Source organism: Durio zibethinus, chromosome 5 (genome assembly GCF_047325235.1).
Source record: "Durio zibethinus cultivar Kanyao isolate XHJ-2024 chromosome 5, ASM4732523v1, whole genome shotgun sequence".
Classification (NCBI taxonomy): Eukaryota; Viridiplantae; Streptophyta; class Magnoliopsida; order Malvales; family Malvaceae; genus Durio; species Durio zibethinus.
Window position 1 is genome coordinate 10,317,590 of NC_143166.1, and position 15,592 is coordinate 10,333,181.

General features: G+C 27.9%; 1 protein-coding gene and 1 pseudogene across 2 annotated transcripts; one reads left to right on the forward strand and one right to left on the reverse strand.

Annotated features, from left to right (window-relative positions):
• Positions 1–889: 889 nt before the first annotated feature.
• LOC149518749 (uncharacterized) lies at positions 890–7,581 on the reverse strand (annotated as a pseudogene).
• A 5,043-nt stretch (positions 7,582–12,624) lies between these two features.
• Positions 12,625–14,785, forward strand: ENDO2 (endonuclease 2). Of its 2 annotated transcripts, XM_022870734.2 has the most exons (9): positions 12,625–12,848; positions 12,966–13,137; positions 13,343–13,450; positions 13,574–13,629; positions 13,751–13,834; positions 13,910–14,002; positions 14,131–14,198; positions 14,322–14,395; positions 14,483–14,785. In XM_022870734.2, exons 1-9 carry the CDS (start codon positions 12,735–12,737, stop codon positions 14,575–14,577), a joined length of 864 nt encoding a protein of 287 aa, XP_022726469.2. In that variant the 5' UTR covers positions 12,625–12,734; the 3' UTR covers positions 14,578–14,785. The 2 variants fall into 2 exon arrangements, with proteins under 2 accessions (XP_022726469.2, XP_089617608.1); XM_089761482.1 differs by having other exon boundaries at positions 14,322–14,785.
• Positions 14,786–15,592: the final 807 nt, after the last annotated feature.

A 15,592-nucleotide genomic window follows, 5' to 3' on the forward strand; every position in this document is an offset into this window, starting at 1 on the left:
TTTTGTGATGTTAGCTTTCATTAGCTATTTATGAAAAAATGTCATTGAAGGCTATAATCATCACAAAATAAATGATTAAATCTGATATATTAGTGATGAAAGATAAATCATCACAAAATTGGGGACATAATTAACATTATTAAATCCTATATATAAAAACATTTTTGTGGAATAATCTAATGTAATGTTCTTGCAAATCCACCAAATATTTAAATTGGTTTTTAAATGTACTATATTCTTTAAAGTCTATCCTAAAATCATATAGAAATAATATTGTTTAAAAAACAAAAAGTCATAACTATGAAATAGGTAGTCATCAAAATCCTGTCTTCAAGCTTTTAATCCAAATCTTGTGTCGAAGGTGATTGTATTGATGGTTAGTTTGTGTTACTTGAAGTTGCAATAAATAAATAATAGCAAATATAAAAAAAAACCACAACACACATAATAAGATTAAAACTAATATAAAACACAAACTAATCTATTTTATGCATATGAAATTTTTAAATGAGGCCCTACCTTATATTAAAGAATAGGTCTTGTCAAGAAATTAACAAGTAAACTTCTCAATCTACAATGCTGATACTAATCATAAGAAATAGACAAAAGATGTGTAGTTTATGTTTAAACAAGTAATCACCATTACCTTAAGCCTATTTTTAAATCAATTCGGATAAATCATTGAAAAATTACAATTGCACTTGCTTTCAAGAAGCCTATGTCATTATCATGCCTTGATATATCTTGCATCACAAGAATGACTTTTTATCATCCAAATCAAGACAGGAAGGCATAAGTTATAATAGTAACTTAAACTAAGATATAAACATGCAAACAAATAAAGCAAAAACAAATAGACACAGCACAAGCAATCACATCAAATCAAGAATCATAAGAACTGGGCAAGGGCCCTTTGATAGAGAAAAATAGATTTTTCATCGAAAAATTTTCTTATGTCTTTATGAATGGTTGCCATGGGAGACCTTTCCCTCTCATTTACATGTCCTATGAGCAAAAGCAAGAACTCTCCTCATTTCAACTTGATCAGTAGAATGGTCTTTCTTTTTCAGTAAAACTAAATTAGTGAGACATAGTATAGCATTAAAAAGACAAATAGTATTTAGAGATCAGTTTCTTCTACACATATCAACAGGAAAACTTCATTGAGAAAATAATACATTTCCTATTTATTTTCAGTGGGTTTAAGATGTAGGATATAGACATAGTAGGAAATAAACATAAGCATTATAAATAAGAACAAGGCATTGAAAAAAATATCCCAGCTACTACTTTCAAGTACCTAAGATTTTTATCCACTTGGTTGTCTTGTACCAGCTCTGCAACTTCAATAATGGCATTACATGCTTCAAAATCCTAGGGAATAATAGCAAAAACATTATGCATATATACATAAAATGGAATGGACATGAAAGAGATAATTACTAGAAATCATGTGAAAAAGTCATGGGGAACCTTTCTTTGGCTACATAGTTTTATATAAAACCTCTACGAATGGACATATGAAAGAGATCATTACTAGAAATCATGTGAAAAAGTCATGGGGAACCTTTCTTTGGCTACATAGTTTTGTATAAAACCTTTACTCAACTTTAGGGATTATTTAAAGATGATGTTCTCACATACAGTTAACCTACGTGTTTCTAGTCCTCATGAAACCTTTTCTGTTTTAGTGCAAAACTAGGTTTCCATGACCTATAGTTTTGGAAAGACCTATAAGATGGAAATGGTGAAAGGATTTTTGCAAATCTAAACATCTAATTACAATGGCTATTACAAATTATTTTCCTTTAAGTAAAATCCTTTCAAGAGGCTTTTGACTATCAGATCGGAGATGATTTTGATGGAATATTAAGTCAGTAGTTGAGAAAACCATTAGCTTCCTAGAAGCCCATAGTGTTAATCTTGTAAAATGGTAGGAAGTCACCAATCCCCGTTACTTGTATGAAAGTAAAAAAAGCATAGAAGAGAATTGGCAACTTATATATTCATCATTAAAAGAACCATAATTGAAGAGTAAAGAAGTAAAGTTGGGTGTTTTTTCTTCTATTCCTTTAAAACCCAAAAGGCTATAAAAGAACATTTTTGCTACCATTCAAATATACTATTGGTGGAGCTAAACACTGGACAACTAAACTTCTTTAAAGACTAAGATGGAAATGTTTTAAGAATGGCATGATGAATTTACAAACTACACAAGCTGAAATAGATTTCAAGGTTATGCAACCATAATGATGCAGTAAAATAGGTCAATAGTATTAGCATTAGTATAAAGAGTGATTAACAAAAAATGGCAGCAAAAAAAAAAAAAGAAATGAAACTAACTAAACTATAAATTTATACCAAAATATTAGTGAATTTTGCTAAGTAATAAATTGGCACAACCAAAGAAGGGAAAAAATACCATTTGATTGGCTGAGGAATCCAACATTATTAAGATTAAAGCATCCGGGCATACACCACCTTGTTCAAGAACTCCTCGAGTTGATAACACATTCATCAAAACCTATATCACATTAAGTACTCAAAGATTACATTCAATATTGATATTTATATTCCTCAAAATATTTGGTTAAATGTAGGCAAATTGTGGCGATGAAACGACACCCTAATTGTTTTGTTTTGACACAATGTGAGATGCTTTATGCTATATTACACAATGACATCCAATGTCACTTTTCAATCCCTCTTCCCATTTTCCATCAATAAGAACTGTCACTCATTAATTCAAGTCATCTTCTATAAAAGCACAAATCTAAATACACTTTTTTAGAAGTATTTATAGAATAACAGGGATGGCACAGCAACCTTTCAAGACTCTAAATGCTAAAGCAACTTCCGCATCTGTGGAAGGACTTTTAATCTTCATTGGCTCTAAACTGAACATATGATCCAAGCTTTCCACTATGTCATCCTCATTTTCTGTCAACGAATGCTCAAATGACATTGGAACCACTACACCCAAAAGACTCAAATTTCACACACAAGTTTAAAAAAAAGAAAAAAAACACATTGATTTTTCTTAAATGGTATTTACAAATTATGAACCTTGGAGGTCAAGGATGGATTAGGTCTGGGAATAGAGAAGATGGAGAACTCAGATTGGGCTATGGATCAAAGGGATTTAAGAAGGAAATGGAGGCCACAGACATGGAGGAAAGAGAACTCTATGCAGGCATCATAAAAATCGATGCGGAAAGTGAGTGTGACTTCTTTAAAGATTCATTACCTTTTGAAAGAGTTAACTAGGTCTCCACCCACACTCATTACAACAATTGAGCTGCTTCTGATTCCAGGTTCCTTAGTGATGATGGTGATAGAGATAGAGATTTGTTGGAATCTATTTGCCTGCTCCATATTACTCCTAAAACAAAATATTAACTAAATTTTGCTTCACTCAACGTGTAAAAGAGATGAAGACAAACCTGGGTGCACTTCTAGTCAATCAGCGACAGCTGAATTTGCTACTGGTCAACAATGTCTTGAGGAAAGTGGAAAAAAGTGGCCTGTCAACGACAAGAGACGTAAAAGAAAGTTTGAAGGAAGGACGTGTTTGGCAAAAAGACAATCCACGAGATTGTTAGCATGATTTTAGAAGGAGTGTGAAAAACCTAATAAAAAATCTAAAATGGTGTAGTTTAGAAGTTTAGGAGAAACTTGATTTAAAATTAATTTTTATATAAAAGTTATAATTTTTATATTAATTTTTATACATTATAAAATTATGAACTTGTTTATTGACAAAATTTAATCCCAATAACATCAATGTCTAAGTAGGGATATTATTGGATAAGATATGGATAAGTAGAGTATCATCCATTCTTAAAGGTAGTGGCTCCAAAAATATTTTGAAAATATTTTAATACATATATATAAGTAAAAATAATTTTTTACTGTAAAAATTTTCCTTTAACAAAAACTTTAAATTAGAAATTTTTAAATTTTTAAAATTTCTTTTAAAATTAATAGCAATATGTGTACTTTAAAATTTTTATTATATCTAATATTTAATTCATTTTCTTTAATTATAAAGTTTTCATATATGAATATATAAATAAATTATGCTCAATAAAAAAATTATATTCTTAAATAGGTATAATAATAGGAATATATAAGCTATGTTAAATCGTCACTTATAAATTACACATTAATTTGAACTTATTAATGATGGATAAATAACGTCACCTAGAATCCAAAATGTTACAAAAAAAATTTTCATTAAATTAATTTGGCAGTAAAAGTTTGTCACATTCATGTTAACATCATATAACACCAAACATTGATGTGATGAAATTGTGATGTCATTAATAGTTAACTAAAGTGTTTCATTTGTAACAAAAATTTATTAGAAAAAATTCATCATAGATAAAATTTTAAATTGGTGACAAAATTATAATGTCACCTAAAATAAAAAATGTCATAAAACATTTTGCACCAAATAAAATTGTTGTAAAAGTTTGTGACATTTATATTATCATTATATAACATCAAACATTAATGTGATGAAATTATAATATCATTAATAATTAATTAAAGTGTTCAATTTGTGACAAAAATTAATAACGTTACCTAAAACCTATCAAAAAAGATTTGTCACAAATAAAAATTTAAATTGGTGACAAAATTATAAGGTCACATAAGATAAAAAAAATGTCATAAAAAATTTTTCATCAAATAAATTTGGCAGTAAAAATTTATGACATTTATGTTGTTGTCATATAACACCATAAATTGACATGACGAAATTGCAATGTCATTAATAGTTAACTAAAGTATTCAATCTGTAACAAAAATTAATAATATCACCTAAAACCTATCAGAAAACATTCATCATAGATAAAATTTTAAATTAGTGACACATTTATAACATTCCTTAAAATAAAAAAAAGTCATAAAAAAATTTTTCACCGAATAAAATCGACAATAAAAGTTTGTGACATTTATGTTATCATCATATAATACCATAAAATAAAAGGTGACAAAATTGTAGTGTCATTAATAGTTAACTAAAGTGTTACATTTATGACAAAAATTGATAATGTCACCTCTAAACTGCTAGAAAAATTCATCATAGATAAAATTTTAAATTAATAACAAATTTTAAACATCACCTAAAATAAAAAAAATCACAAAAAAAAATTTCACCAAATAAATTTAGAGGTAAAAGTTTGTGACATTTATATTATCGTCATATAACAACATACATTGATGTGACGAAATTGCAATGTCATTAATAGTTAATTAAAGTGTTCGATTTGTGGTAAAAATTAATAATATCACCTAAAATCTATCAAAAAAATTTTGTCACAGATAAAATTTTAAATTGATGATAAAATTATAACATTGCCTAAAATAAAAATCACAAATATTTCCCACCAAATAAATTTGACAGCAAGATTTTGGTGAGGTTATCATATGACAATTTTATATATTATCATATAAAATATCAAAACAATATAAAAAGGTGACGAAATATATTTTTTGTCACCTTTTACATACTTTGCATGACAAAATACAATACGTCACTTAGAAAAGTGTCACAAATTGCCAAATTTGTTGTAGTGATTGAATTGCAAAAAGATAAATCCTTATATTAAGTAATTTGTCAACTCTATAATGTATGTTGCAAGTAGTTGACAATTTTTCTAATTTGTAATTGACAATTATAGGATATTTTATGACTTCATGAAAAGAGAATTTGTGAATATAAGTGATGCGAAATTGGAGAAAGCACATGATGTAAGATTTTTGCAATGGTTAAGACAATTTGTAAGTTTAGAGCATAAAACCATAAATGAATATAAATTATATTTTCATATAAATTTAAACTGTGATCAATTTTAATGTTTTACGATTAGATAGGTTGAAGAGTAAAATGGCAAAATTCATCATCTAGTTGAGATACCTTATGGCCCTGGACGCTTGGTTAGGTGTTTCAAAGGTAACTTTGTGAATGGTTTTAAGTTTCATACAACTAAATATGGCCAAACTCAAAAGACTATAAATTATGGGTAATGTGTAAGTAAGTTGTTACAATGATTATGAGCATGACTTTTGTAGTATCTTGGAAGAGATCATTGAGTTAGAGTACTTTGGAGAAAGGAATAAGGTTATACTTCTTAAATATCATTGGTTTGACATGGAAAATAGGGTAAGGTAGATCCTCATCATGGTCTTGTTGAAATTAAACACAATTCAATGTTTGCTAGCAATGAATCATTTACCTCAGTTGAACAAGTACAACAAGTTTCTTATACATGCTATCCTTCTAGCAGAAGAGATTGAAATGATTGGTGGGCAATGTTTAAAACAAATGCTAGGAGTACATATCAGCTAAGTAATATTGATGGAAATGAAAAACAAACAATTGATTTAAATGAAGACGTATACCAAGAAGTTAAAGTTTTTATTCCACAAAATGTTACTATATCAGTAGAACTTAATAATCCTACAATTTTTGTTGCTAGTGATTATGAAGAGATAGATTTATTACAATTGATTCGAAAAAAAGAAGAAAATGATGATGGTGATGAAGATGATGATAATGATGATGATGATGATGATGATGAAACATATAAATTTGCTTATTTTAGTAGTGATTGATGTATTTAGTATGACTTTTAATACTAATATATAATGTTTATTCGATGTAGTCGATATATATATATATAACGTTAAAATAATACTTGATTTGGCCTATTTTACTTATAATATTTTATATGCTTATTTTTATATTTTTTGCTCATTTCATCTAATGTTGTAATACTAACATAATATTATATACGTTTGTTTTTTCTTTATGCTTTTGGAATACTTATGGAATGATTTTGTTTTATACGACGATTATAATGGATTGTTGAGGAAAGAACTTTGTTCATTGAGGTGGATATGCAGTAGGATTGATAAGAGCTAATACACATATCAGGTTATCTACAACATCGATAATAAATGATATACCTTTTGAGTCAATTTAGCACCAATGATGGATGATCCACCAACGAAGCATGATGTCAATCCATCATTCATTGGTGAACCACCTATTGGAGAAGAAGAAGAAGAAGACAACAAGGTAAAAGACTAGAGGGCAAACAAAATTCTAACCGACTCATATAAGTCCAGATAAACAGGTGTAGATTACTCAACTAAGAGATAGGTATAACATATACATTTTACTATTATTTTTTTCTTATTGTTATTTTTTTTAAACAATTCGTGCAGTTTAACTAATTTTAATAAAGTTTTAAAATTTATTAAAAAGATAATTTTACAGTCTGTGAAACAATTTGGGTTCAAGAGTCGGTTACGCGTGGGGAATGATTAGCATCCCCATAACGCCCGTTAAAAATAATACCAATTAACATCGTGTTATCCTTTGATTTTGATAAAAATTGTCCAATTTTCGGTGTTTGAAAAATAATTTTTTTGATTTTTTTATTATTAGAAAAAAAAATTTATTCTTGAGAAAAATAAATTAAAACTTTTTTATTCAAATAATTCTTAAAATGTTCCAGTACGTTGGTAACATTAGAAGAACTTTTTCTCACCTAGAGATTTCTTAGGCATCGTTTCTCGAAATACCTTATAATCTCATTTTCGGAGGCTCAAATTTACTTTTCGTAAAAAAAAATCATGCATGCAATGCAAAATGTTATCATGTTGATGCACACATTTTATTTTCCTTTGTTAGAAATTTTATTAATTATTTTATTAATATTTATTTTTAATTAAAATTTTCCAGAAAAAGGAATTTAATTATATTAAAGATTTTCTATAAATATTCCAATATATTGGTAATATTTTACAAAAAATCTTCTCACCTAGGAATTTCTTAAAGCATTTCTACTCGAAATACTTTTAGAATCCTATCATTGGATAAAATTTCTTTTCTTCTCATTTTTATTACTTATATTTTTAATTTATTAATCAATTTTTATTTATTACTTTAAAAAAGAAAAATTTTATTGTATTAAAATTTTTTTTATAAATACTCCAATACACTGGTAGTATTTAAAAAAATCTTCTCACCTAGAGATTTCGTAGGCATCACTACTCGGAATACATTTGAATTTCATCGTCAGATAAAAATTTCCTTTTCCTACATTTTTTATTAATTTAGTATTATTATTAAATTTATTTTTATTTTATTTTATTTTTAAAGTTTATTTTAAAAATTAACAAAATTATAAAAAAAAATTAACCACATATTTCATCATTTAATCTAACAAATATAAATATTTTGATATGCATAAATATTAATAAAATAATATATAAAAATTCAAAAAAATTCAAAAAAATTGTTTTTACCTGAATCGAACCTGTCAACGTGTGGTTCGGTCCAACGGTTCGGTCTAGCGTCAGCGATCCAGTCACGTTCAGAGGTCCAGTTCTGGTCCGGGTCGGGTTCAGCAGTTCGATTCCGGTTCAGTCGGTCCGATCAGAGGCTAATGAAAGGTAACAGGTCGCGGGTCGGGTGTGTGGACCTCGAGTCGGGTTACGGGTTGACGCACGGATCTTGGGTGCTTAAAACGATGTCGTTTTGGGCGTTTATTGAAATGGTGTCGTTTTAGCTATTGGTCTTCTATATAAAAGTTAAGTTTTTTTTTTCATTCATTTTTCCTTTCCAAAAAAAAAATCCTCTTCTTTTTTTTTTCTACCAAACACAGGTGGCCTACCGACCGTGCCTCCACCGTCACCATTGCCATTTGCAGTTCACCGACCACCGTCGTCGGTGGTCGAAAAATTTTTAAAACACATCAAAATGTTCCCGTCGATTCCTTGAACCCAAATTTGATCTCCGTTTTACTAAAAGGAAACCCAAACGGCGTAGATTTGTTCTTGAGCTTTCGGTTAAACTTTTTTTTTTGTATTTTGACTTCTTCTCTTTTTTTTTTGTGAAACTGGCTTTATTTATTTTTTTTTTTTTTGTGCAGGAAGCTTCTTGGCACTAGATTCCTCTCTACGGGAGGATTGTTGAATTTTTTTTGGGTTTTTTTTTTTTTGCAGAATCTCTCATCTATTTTTTTCTTGTTTTGTTGTCCGACCATGAGCTCTATTTATAAAGCTCTGGCAGTGCCCTGTGCCTAAGGGAATGGCACAGGGCTAGGCATTGGGATGCAAGCGCGAGCCCCATGCCTCTTTTATTTATTTTTGGCAACATCTAACAATGGTAGGGTTACGCAGCGGGATGGGTGGTAAGACATGGTGGTCAAAGGGGTGGATGGTAGGACATGGTGGCAGTGGTGCTGAGGAAGGCACCACTACCACCCCCATTTTTTATGTTCTGTTTGTTTGTTTGTTTGTTTGTTTTCGATATTTTATATTTTTTTGATATTTTGTATTTTGTATTTTATATTTTTTTTTGTATTTTGTATTTAATAATATATATATATTTTTTACCGGACAAATTTGATGTCCACACAAATTATTTTTTTAAAAAAAAATCTCTTAAAATATTCTTTTATTTTATGGATATTGTTTTTTGGTTACCAAATAAAGTCTTAATACTTTAATATTTAAATATTTTATTAATTAATTTTATTTAATTTGTTTCAAATATAAAAAATTTAAATTTTAAAATATAATTTAATTTAAATATATTTTATTATTTAATTAATTTTACAATTAATCAAATTAAATTCAATCAATTAGATTTTTAAATTAATAAATTTATTTTGATTAATAAAAATAAAATCATATAATTCGTTTAATTCATTGAAAATTATGCAAATTAACCTGATGAACACCTATCTTTAAAAGCACAAATGGATTAACTGGTTTTGGTTTCTCTTGGTGTAAATCTGAAAGTAAATTAAAAACTTCTATTTCTTTTCAATTTAAGGGGCCATAGCACGTAGGCCTTTTGGTCGAACAAATGACCAAAAGCTTTTAGTTCTAGTAAAAGGCACAACGCCCACAAATGGATAACTAGCCTAACCCAAAGTACGCGAAGGGAATCGTAAAATTTGATCTAAAAAGAGTGAGGTATAGTGGTGCAACAAACAAAATTTTTGGGACGATTACAGAAGAACCAGCATATAATAAAATAAGATTTATAAAATTTTTATTTTTTAAGTGTAATTGGAAAAGAGAGTGGATTATTGTTTTGTATAATCACGTTAGATTTGCTCGTAAGTCAGGCGATTCGTTTAAATTTAAAAGTTCATTTAAAATTTTAAAAAAATTAGACATAAATATTAATTATGTTAAATAAAATTAAATAAATAATAAAACTTGATAAAAAAATAAGGCAAAACTTAAGTTTTACTATTTAAGGTCTAATCCCAACGCTGCTCGTAAATTAAAAAAATATTTTTATAACAATAGAGTAAGACTTATTTGCTTTATTTTTTATATTTGATAAGACTCATTTATTTTATTACTTGTAACAAGATAAAGTTAATTTCTTCTTTATAGAAAACAATGATATAATTTTAAATTGCAATTAATAAAATTCAATTAGAATGAAATTCAAATAATTCATAAATTCAATTAAAATTAATTAAATTAATAATTTATAAAAAAATAAAAAAATCTTTTTTTTTAATTTTAAGTACTTGTACTTTTATGTATAATTAGATTTTATTATTATATATATATATAAATAAGCTTAAACAAAAAATCAGGTTGGATCAAATATGAGATTACTCTGAGATTACTTAAAATATTAAAATATTTTGCTAGGCCTAGTCTGACCCATCAACAAGTTTAAACAATATATCTAAAGCTGAATTTTAAACTTTACAAAGTTAAATAGTTATTATACGTTTATTAATAATTAATTAATTTTTCATTAATATATTTAGTTGAAAACATGTCAACTCTTACACTTAATCTTTTTGGTAGAGTTTAAAAACTCCATTACGATGTATAAGATTTTCATTGGCAAAATTTTTCAAATTTCAATACTCAAAGTCTCATCATAAAAGATGCTAATAATTATTCGAACAAATTCAATTATAATTGTTACTTCCTTTGTCCCATTTTAAGCATCCACTTTTTTTTTTTTTGGAATATCCCAACATGATTTTTTTTTCATTTTTTAAATATCTTCTACTCTTACTTTTTTATATTTAAATTTAACCTGTCAAATTTTTTTTTTCTTTTTGACAATAAAAGCATGATACATCAAATATTATAAAAAATTTAAATTTATAATATAAAATATATAAAAATTTTAAATTTATAATATTAAATATACAAAAATCAAAATTTCTTCTTTAATATGCATGAAAATCAAAGAATGACACTTAAAATAGAAAATGAGTATTATTTTAATTAAAATTTTTCTTCCCAATTTAAAATGGGATTGGAAGTTTAAATTGGTCATAATTTATACAAGAAAAAAATTTGTATGAAATAGTTATGTCACGTCAATAAATATTTTTTTCATTAAAATTCCGTTAAATAATCACATTATTAGAAAAAAAATCAATCATTTATTACACATCGCATATGATAAATAAATATTGAATATTTATTTCTATAAATAATTTATTTTTCTAATAATTTAATTATGTGATATAATTTGAATGAAAAAATATATATATTGATGTGGTATAATTATTTCATATAAGTTTTTTCTTTGCATGCAATGTGACAACTATATTCAAAATTTGATCATTACCTTAAATAACTCGCCATAGAACCTTTTCATTCCATCAAATATAGATTTTACCTATTGCGGCAAAAAGGCATAGTAGAGATTCTTCATCCAAACTGTAACCACCGTATCACAAATTCATATTTGTTTCCTTTGCAAGTTCCTTTCCATTCCAACCACCTTCCTCAAAGCCATGCATGTTAAACCATAAAAGGAAATATTTTTTTTTCTGACACAAAAAGAGATATACAGCATCTATTTTGTTTTGGAAAGATATTGATATATTTCTTATATAGCAATTTAATAAAATCGTTGCTCAAAATGGCTTGAAGCAAGGCAGTGAAGCAGGAGCTGAAATGGTAGAGAATCTAATGCAAATTGGCAAATATAAGTAGGATTCTCTAAATAATTTGACATAATTTCTCAATTTAATTACTCCTCTAATTATGTAAAAATGAAAAAAAAACTTTTCTTTTTTACTTGTGAGGCTATAAAGTTACCCTGTTTTTGTTTCTATGAACGTAATGAATTTTGTACGAGAATGACCAAATCACGAGTCATGCTACTTGTCCTATCAAATTTGTTTTAAATATTTGTAATCTCTCATGTAATAAATAATTATTGAATAATTCAAAAGTAGAATCTATCAATTCATGAATATGTCAATTAATTTATAAACGAGATATTACAATCAAATTAATAATTAAAAAATACAAATGTCTAAAATAAAAATGACGGGCGAATAATATTTTTCTAAATTATACCCTTTTATGTTAGGCATTATATTAATAACATAGGGTCGTGATAGTCAAGGATGAATATGAACAGGTGTGAATGAATATATGGAGCCGCAACTTTATTTGAAACCTGACAACTAATTTGTCGGAAATGAAGAAGTAAACATAATTTTCAGACATATATCTTTTTTTAAAAAAAATAAGACATATATAAAATATAGCTTGAAACATAGCTACCAGAGAAAAAGTTATTTTTTCATACATTTCACACCAATCTCGTAAAGCTATTGTTTTTCCTTCCTTTTTTAAGCCATCTGTTGCTAGTTATAAAAGTAACGGAAGTAGCAGCACACTGTTGATTATTGTGTAGGACATTGAAAATGGAGGGCTGCAGAATGCAGATGTTAGCTTTGTTTTCATTTATACTTATTACACTTCCACCAATATATGGTTGGGGAACTGATGGCCATTCCATAGTTTGTCGAATTGCTCAGGTTTTAATGCATCTGTCTTTCAACCTTTCGTGTGATATATGCTGTTATATCGATGTGTTTTTTTTTATTATTTTTGGGTTTGCTACCGTTGGTGACTAAAATTCATTATTCTGATAGTCTCGCTTGAGTGAAGCAACAGCAGATGCTGTGAAGCAACTGTTGCCTAAATCGGCAGAAGATGATCTTGGGAGTGTGTGTTCATGGGCAGATCAAATTAAGTTCCGTTACCGCTGGTCATCTCCTCTTCATTTCCTTAATACCCCTGATACTTGCACTTACCAATACAAAAGTAAGTTTTGACTCCCTCTTCTTTTGTTTCTTCTATTTGACACTTGTTTATACTAGGTAAAGAGAGAAAGGCATGATTGAGATTTTACTCTTTGTTTAATTTTGTAATCAGAACTTAAATCCCTCAATGTTAGCATAATCTTGAGGATTAAAATGATATGATGACAGGTCCAGTTTTAATCCAAAACAGTTACTTTTATCTTCAGGGGACTGCAAAGATGAAGATGGAGAAATTGGGAGGTGTGTTGCTGGGGCAATTAACAATTACACCTCACAGCTTCTTAGCTACAATTCTGCTGCAAGTGAAGCAGAATGTATATTCCCACACAGTACCTGTTTTTCTATCCTTTTCTCTTGTTTTCTTTCTTTAACTTGCCCATTTTTCCCATTTTGCCGATCTAATTCTGTTTTTATGTGATGAAATGAACAACTATCAGATAACCTTACAGAAGCACTTCTATTCCTTTCTCATTTTATGGGAGACATCCATCAGGTATGATCTCATTCCAGAAAAGAGTCCCACCGTTTTTACATATTATTTCATTGTAAAAAGTTGTTAATACCAATTTGAGAATTTCAATTTCACTTTAATAAAATATTGTTGTCTATTGCAGCCTTTACATGTGGGTTTTGCATCAGACAAGGGAGGCAACACAATTGATGTCCACTGGTATACAAGAAAGGAAGTTCTTCACCATGTAAGCCCAAATTTAACTTGTTCATAGCCCTTTTGGAACATGATATGTGTTGTGCATTAATGTCAAAGAATACAGGTTTGGGATAGCAATATAATTGAAACCGCAGAAGAAAGGTTCTATGATTCAAATGTAGATGCCATGGTTGATGCTATTCAACAAAATATTACGGTATCTTTTCCAAGCCAGTTTTTCACAAACTGATATAGAGCTAGTCTATAGCATTATATTCTATTATTAATTCATCGATTCTGATTTTGGATTCCTATTTTCCTTTTTCTTTAACGATTGAGAAACAGACTAAATGGGCAGATCAAGTCAAAAGATGGGAGACTTGCAGTCTCAATAAGACAACATGCCCTGACATGTATGTTTCTTAACAGTGGTTTGGTAGGATGTATAATATATGAACAGTAATACTCATTAATTTGAAAAAGTAAAAGAAACACCAACGATATCAAGCTTTACTTCTTGTGTTTGTTATTGGTAGATATGCGTCTGAAGGCATCAAAGCGGCCTGTGATTGGGCATATAAAGGCGTCACAGAAGGATCAGTACTTGAAGGTAAGCTTAAAATTTATGAGATTAGACATATTGGATGTTTATTAATTCTCGTTAAAGGAAAATTAACAATGTATAAGCTGCTTGTAGACGACTATTTTCTCTCCAGATTTCCAATTGTTAGCTGGAGGTTAGCTCAGGGGGGAGTTCGATTGGCAGCCACTCTCAACCGTATTTTTGGATGAAAAGTGCCTAATCCTATTTTAATGTGGTGAATTCATCAATCTGCTTGAAGCTTTAAACAGAGAGTTGCTCTGATGTATTATCGAGCATCTAATTTATTCTGTGCATTGCTTGCAAATGTAGAAATCTATGTTCTATATCATAATAATTACTCTTAGTTCTATGCAAATAAATGGAACTAGTTATATTAATTGAAATGTAGATCTCAAATTTCTCTAGCTCTAACATAAAAAAATTTTAGCATATACTTTCATTTGAGTATGCAATTATTTTGAGAGCATATCATCTATAATTACTATAGTGCAATTAATCAATTATAATTAAGTATTGTGTAGAATTTATAAAAAAAAAAATTAAAATACATATTTTTAAGTGTTTAACTCTTATATAATTTTTTGTTATGATTGGATAATTGTAATATTGCAAGTAAAAAGAACTACAGTTGAAATATCCCCAATTATACATATACTAATGCAACCTTTATTTCCGTAACAAATAAAACATTTGACAAATAATTCATGAATAGATTCGGTTTCTATTTATTTATATTCGTTTATTAAGCTTAACAAACGATTATAAATAATATTTAGATTTTCGTTAATTAAACAAACATACCATGAAAATAATAAAATTAATTCATATTCAATTCGTTTATGATGTAAAAGTTTAAAAGAAGATAATGTTTGATGAAGAATTTATAAATAAACTCGATTTCTGTTTATTTATATTTTTTTTAATTAAACTTAACAAACAACCATGAATAATATTTTAAAATTCATTAATTAAAGGAATAGATCACAAACATAGCAAAATTTGTTCATATTTCTTCTCTACCGGTACCTGAAAGGTAAAATGAAGTCTCCTTACTGCATTTAACATAACAAAGAAAAAGTTTGAGCATCCATATGTTAAGCTAAATTTCTGTAATGTGTATAATTTACATCACAGTTGTATCAAATCAACTTTTTATCTGGCATAGAGACGTAAAATAATTTGAACTCGTTAATGTAGCATACC